General features: G+C 48.0%; 1 protein-coding gene across 1 annotated transcript; it reads right to left on the bottom strand.

Annotated features, from left to right (window-relative positions):
- Positions 1–936: 936 nt before the first annotated feature.
- LOC144752038 (uncharacterized) lies at positions 937–2917 on the bottom strand. The gene is made up of 2 exons (XM_078639989.1): positions 2368–2917; positions 937–2092 (listed from the first exon to the last, which is right to left on the bottom strand). Exons 1-2 carry the CDS (start codon positions 2786–2788, stop codon positions 1107–1109), a joined length of 1407 nt encoding a protein of 468 aa, XP_078496115.1. The 5' UTR covers positions 2789–2917; the 3' UTR covers positions 937–1106.
- Positions 2918–6544: the final 3627 nt, after the last annotated feature.

The raw sequence follows: 6544 nt of genomic DNA, 5'->3' as shown, positions 1-6544 counted from the left end.
CACGCAATCCCTGTGCAGGTGCAGGTGCTATGCTGCCTACACCTGCTGGCGTCTGGCAGCTACCAAAGTGTAGTCGCTGTGGCAGGAGGGGTGACCCAGAGCAGCCTGTTAAGGTTCTTCCACAAGTTCCTTGATGCCATGATCCAGAGGATGGCCCACTACATTTCCTTCCCTGCAACCCAGGCAGAACTTGTACAGACCAAAGCAGACTTTTACCAGATGGCAAGATTCCCCCACATCATTGGCTGCATAGACGGCACACACATTCCGATTTGCCCACCATCTGACACAGAATACATCTACCGCAATCGGAAGTCCACTCACACCATCAACGTACAGGTGATCTGCAATGCGAAATGCATCATCACAGACCTGGTAGCAAAATTTCCGGGTAGTACCCACGACTCCTACATTTTCCAACAGAGCGGCATCTATGCACGGCTGATGGCTGGGGAATTTGGAGAAGGATACCTCCTAGGTGAGACACATCATCAGCCCCCCATAACCAAAAACAGCAAAGTGAAATACATGTATGCATGTAAGTAATTTTACCCCTTTTCCTTCTAGGCGACAGTGCATATGCCCTCCGTTCATTCATTCTCACCCCCTACCTCAACCCCTCTACACCCAGCCAAAGGAGGTATAACCGTGCCCACAAAAGCACCAGGAATGTTGTGGAAAGGACATTCGGCATCTGGAAAAGCAGGTTTAGATGCCTGCACAAGAGTGGAGGTGCAAGGCAGTACACCCCCATCACCTGTTGCAAAATCATAGCTGTCTGTGCAATGTTACACAACCTTGCGGTGAAGAAGGGCACTGAGGTGGAGTTGAGTGACTACGAGGACCATGATGACGACGAAGCTGTGCCACTAACACAGCCAGCTGGGGTGTGTACGCCAAGTGATGGGAGACATAGACGTGAGGAGATAACAGCAAACTATTTCTGAGTGAGTACAAATGCACAGACAGGTGAATGGTTGTGTTGAATAAGCAATTTTTAATACTGTTGCTACACAGTTACTGCACTGATGTGCAACAAAAAAAAGGTGTAATGTCAATGAAAACAAAAGTCTAGGGTCCAGGTTGCCTCACCCGCCCTTGCTAGGCTATTTCTTTGAGCGCTTTGCAGCCCCACTGTGGTGTCCCTCACCCCCTTCAGAATGACCAGCGGCATCTGCGGAGCGCCTGGTGCTCCTGCGTGGCTCTGACGCAGCGCTGGCCGGGCTGCTGCGGCTGCTGCTGTCCCCAGCATCCCCCAGGTCCAGGGCAGGATTTGCGGCAGTGTTAGAGATGATCAAGGCCTCCATTGCTGTCGTGATGCGGGCCATTCCCCTTGTCAACTCTGCGGTATTTTGAGCGAGACTAGACTCCATGTTGGCACCACGCTGACAGAGTTGTGCCGTTGCTGCAGCAAGGCGGCTCAAGGAGCGGTTCTGCACCCGGGCATCCCGCCTGCGCACCACCTCTTGCTCCTCCATTCTGCCACATAACTGTGTGATGGCAGTGGTTAGCCTGCCTAAACCTGCTACTGCCTCCTTGTTGGAAGCCACAAAGGCCTGAAATCCTTTCACCATTTCCCCCATCTGCAGGTTGTGCTGCAGGAGCTGGCGTTGGCATGCCATGATGGATTTCGCCTGCTGCCTTTGGATCTTCACCATATTGCCTTCGAGGCCCCGGAACACACTGGCCTCCCGTGCTGGGTCTGCAGTGGTGGGAATGGCACGGCGCCGGGTACTGCTGCTGCCCGCCTGCTGCGTGGGCTGGGGTGCCACTGGTGGGGGTGTGGTGCTGGCCGGGGCCTGAGCCCCTGCTCCCAGGACAGGGTGTACTGGAGCCACAGTGGCAGGAGCTGGTGTAGGTGGAAAGAGCTCCCTTGTCGGGGAGTTCTCTGGGGAGAATTGCAAGGAGGGTGTGCTTTGCATTTGTGGGGAGTGAAGTGCATCAAAGTCAATTTCCAGGTCTCCCTCAATATCCAGGCCTATGGTGTTTTCCTCCTCCTCCTCGGCAGCCTGACTCGTGCTCGGCCCTGCGAGTGCAGTGGTAGATGGTGCTGCTGCCTCCTTTGGCAGTGTTTGTCCGCCTGATGGTGCCCCTAGGTACAAAGAAGCATTTGTAAATAGAGTACCGATGTATTACAGTCAGTACAATTAAAGCATTCCACATGTCCTAGCATCTCCGTAGAATGTGTTCCACTGTTTCATGTCTTGTGATTCTGCACTGCCATATTTTGATACCTACTGCTGACTGGATGTACCATGATGCTTGTCTCTTGTATGTTGGTTGCAGTACTGTGCTGGGGTTTGGCTATGCATTGTGTCTAATGGGGAGGTGTCTGGTAGGGTGTGTCCTGATGCGCATGCCTCTTACCTGTAGCTGTAGCTCTGGCTGAGCTGTCCAGGGTCCCAATTCCGGTCACGCTCTCCCTCTCAATGGTGCTGGAGACCAGTTCCTCCAGCTCGGTGAGGGGTGGCGCCGGGTTCCTGCCACCACCAGTGACTCCAGCCTGCTTCTGGATCTCTGCCATCTTCCGTTTGGTCAGGCTGCGGATGTCGTAGAAGCGCTTCTTCAGCTCATCCAGGGACCTGGGGGTGACACCCACAGCGTTGACCTTCTGACCGATATCGCTCCAGAGCCTCCTCTTGGTGCTTTCTGGCACATTGAGGGACAGCTTTCCGAATAGCTGCCGGTGCACCCTCACCACCTCCTCAACCAACACCTGCAGCTCGGTGCTGCTGAACTTAGGCTTCCTCTTCTGGCTGGACTTCTGGCTCTCACTCTGGTTTGCCATCTTGGTCTGAACAGTTCACTACCTCCTACTCCCACTGCTGCTAACTGTGACTGCTCAGCTCAGGCTGGCTCTCCAGAAAGTTCTTAATTGGCTGCACCTGCCAGGGTTGCCACTCCCTGTTTGGGAGGGGGAGGGGGAGCCACCTCATTGGCCGAAGCGGCTTTTACCGATTCGGCTATCTCCGAATCGGATATTACCGATTCGGTAAAATCCGAATCGGTATCATCCGATTCGGAGATAGCCGAATCGGTTTCTTCAATGCATTCCTATGGGCTTTTTGGCCATGGGTGTGTTTTCATACCTCCGAATCGGTAATAGCCGATTCTGATTTTTCCGACTCGGCTGATTCCGATTCGGTGGTAGCCGATTCGGCTAGTTCCGATTCGGTGGTAGCCGATTCGGCTAGTTCCGATTCGGTGGTAGGCGAATCGGTACTTTCCGATTCGGTCCGTGATGATTCGGTACGTACCGATTCACATTACCGATGCCGACCGATTCCCTATTATTTCGCTGTTTGTTTCCTACATCTCGTTTTCCGATTTCAGAATACCGATTCGGCCCGCCTCGGTATTTTGGAATCGGAAATTCCCTTTTACCTACATCGGGCCCTAGGTCTCAATCATGCTCCAGTATAGGTCTCGAAGTACCTTTTTCGGTGGAAATACATTGTTAACAGGATCGTCCCACAATTGGGATAAACCCATCGCCCTATATATACTTCTCACATCTCTCAGCCAGACAATTTTACACCCTTTATCCATTGATCGGACCTCTAGGAATCCTTGAGCATACTGAGAAAGTTCTGGGGTTACCCAAAGCCTTCTCCAGTAGGCTACAGGTCTATATCTAGCCATATCCTCAAAGCTATGGAAACCCAGATCATATTTTAAGGGTATCAAAGGTGTTGACATTGGTAGCCCAGTAATGTTACGGAGGAATCTATTCTTTGCTACCATCAGCTTTGTAAGATTACTGGGCCCCCAGAGTTCAGCTCCATACAGAACTGCCACTCCTACCTTAGCGTTATAAATTTTCAAGACTGGTCTGATAGGTTTAGTCTGTGATGTGAAAAGTTCCTTAGTAAGAGCTCCAGTTAATTGAGCATGTCTTGTCACTAGCTCATTAGTGTGTTGTTTCCAATCCAAATTATAGGACAAGTTAATTCCAAGGTACTTAAATACCTGAGTCTGTTCAAGCTGTACCCCGTCCATAATGGCTTTCCCTCTAATATGTCGCCGTTTATGCAGAACCATACATTTTGTTTTGCTTGTATTAATTACAAGACCATGTTCTGCACAGAATAATTCAAACACTCCAATAGCCCTCTGGAGTCCCTGTTGTGTCTTGGATATCAACAGCGTGTCATCCGCGAACATCAACAGGGGTATCAGTTTTCCTGCCAACTTAGGGGCATCTGTTGGTTGAAGTTCGAAATATCTGATCACCCTGTTGATGTATAGCGAAAAAAGCGTTGGAGCGAGCACGCAACCTTGGCGTACTCCCTTCGCAATAGGAAATTTATCAGTGACACTACCCTGTTGATTCCATCTCACTTGTGCAAAATTATTTTCATGCATTCTTATTAATAAGGACAAAATTTCATTTGGGATACCCTGCGTTTGAAGAGTATTCCACAACTTGTGGCGGGGGACTAAGTCAAAAGCCGATTTTAAATCGACGAAGGCGGCAAAAAGCATCCCCCCCCAAGTATAACTACACGCCAGTAAATTAAAACAAATCTGAACACTTGATCTATGGTACTTGTATGGCTACGAAAGCCTGCCTGCAAGGGTGACAGTATGTCCTGGTCATCTATCCACCCATGGATTCGCTGAAGTAAAAGTCTAGCCATAACTTTCTGTATACATGCGATAAGGCTGATAGGCCTATAATTGCCTGGATCCGAGCATGCCCCCTTTTTATAGATGGGGATAATCTCGGCTCCCTTCCAGGTCTCAGGAATAGGCGAGCCCTTCGCGATACCATTTACTAGCAAGTGAATATACGTGGCCCATAGATCTTTATCGTGTATAAAAAGGTCCGCTGGAACAGAGTCTAAGCCCGGTGCTCTGGCTTTAGGGATATTATTTAGGATTTTTAGGACATCAGCTTTGCTAAAAGTTAAGTGGCTCTCCAGGTTATTTACTGGGGCCACACAGTCCTCTCCATCTGTTTCCTCGGCAGCGAACTGGGTCGCGTAATGGGATACCCAAGCTTCTGGTGACACATGGTTCATGGGTTCTCCTCTTATGGCCCCCCTTCCCCATTTTACGATGTTCCAAAAGGGCGTCATAGATCTTTCCTCGCTTGCTTTAAGGAGATCCCTCCAATAGTCTTCCTCCCAGTCCCTTTTTGCACTTGTCTGGACCTTTTTGTACATAACACGTGCTTCCCTTATTTTATTTATGTCCTTTGACTTAACTGCAACAGACAATGCCTTATAAGAATCCCTGCAGGATTTGTCGTACCACTGGTCTTCCTTTCTTACTGGCCTACGTTGCTTCTTAGTAACTGTTTTGACAAAGAACATTTTTAACCTTTTAAAAAATTCATCATGGATCCTACTAATTTCAGATAACTGGGTATCCATAAGGCTTATACTCCTTACTTCTTTAATGGCCTGTGTCGTTAAATCCCTCATGGCTGTTATGCTTTCCTCAGTGGCTGCACAAGTTGCCCATCTGATGCGTCTGGTGTCATTTGAGAGATTTATTTTAACATTTTCCCTCAAATCATCTTTTCTCAGTACTCCAGACATTTTAAATGTCAGAATTAATGGATCATGGTCGCTTTCCACTCTAGGCTCTATCCACATATCAACAACACTGGCCCAATTCTCTTTGTTAATTAAGATATAGTCAATGCGACTCTGTGAATTTCCATTGGAAAAGGTAGTGGCACCATGTTTATCTGAGATCACTCTTCCATTGGTGGCCCGCAAACCGGACTCTACGCACAGGATTTTTAACTGCAGTGCAGCCTCAGACCATTTTTTAATTGGTGGTAAGGAAAGTTGAGGGATATCCCAGGTATAATCCTCTTCTATCGTAAGATCAACATCGTGGTTATCTAGAGGTTCGAAACAACAATTAAAATCACTTCCTACAATAACATTTGCTTTTAAGCAATATTGTTTTAGGAGGGAATCTAACAGATCAACCGCCTCCGTGGGTTTACCACCTGGTAAGCCCCTTGAATATATGTTAAAAATATAAAGATCCAAGCTAAGTGGCCGCTGCAGCTTAACCAGCAGTATATCAGGGCTATTGGTGGCAAGTTGAACCACTGAATAGTCGCTATTTTGTTTTACCCATGTTACTAGACCACCTTTGGGTCTTCCCCTTAAACTTGGTGTAGCCGGGACGTAATAGTGTAAACATCCTTCAATAGGATCTGGATCTAATTGCCAAGTTTCCTGGAGAAGGATTACATCCTTAGAATCCAGGAAAGTTTGCCAATCCTGTGAAGGTATCTTGCTTTTCAGACCTGCAATATTCCAGGACGATAGGATATATTGTCCAAACGCCCTGTCAATGGAAGGTTCACTACTATTAGGTAGGCTAGCCCTTTGTTCCTGGCTAAGATAGTTTACACCTAGATTATCCACATTTACAACCATATTTGGGGATAAATTTACATTTAAATCAGTTTCATCGATGTAATCAACAGGACCAATACATTGATACTCATTACATTTAACACCCAAGACCCCCTGTGCACTACTTGAATTTAACAATAGATTAGTTGTTACAGAGT

This window comes from Lissotriton helveticus, chromosome 4_2 (assembly GCF_964261635.1).
Source record: "Lissotriton helveticus chromosome 4_2, aLisHel1.1, whole genome shotgun sequence".
In the NCBI taxonomy this organism is placed as follows: Eukaryota; Metazoa; Chordata; class Amphibia; order Caudata; family Salamandridae; genus Lissotriton; species Lissotriton helveticus.
This window is presented reverse-complemented; position numbering and strand designations above follow the sequence as displayed.

What these genes read in the sequence shown, in the direction of transcription:
- LOC144752038 (XM_078639989.1), bottom strand. Translation starts at nt 2,788, where the DNA reads ATGGCAAACCAGAGTGAGAGCCAGAAGTCCAGCCAGAAGAGGAAGCCT. An exon ending in AGCCAGAGCTACAGCTACAG is followed by an intron (nt 2,093 to 2,367) that starts GTAAGAGGCATG and finishes CTTTGTACCTAG; the next exon opens with GGGCACCATCAGGCGGACAA.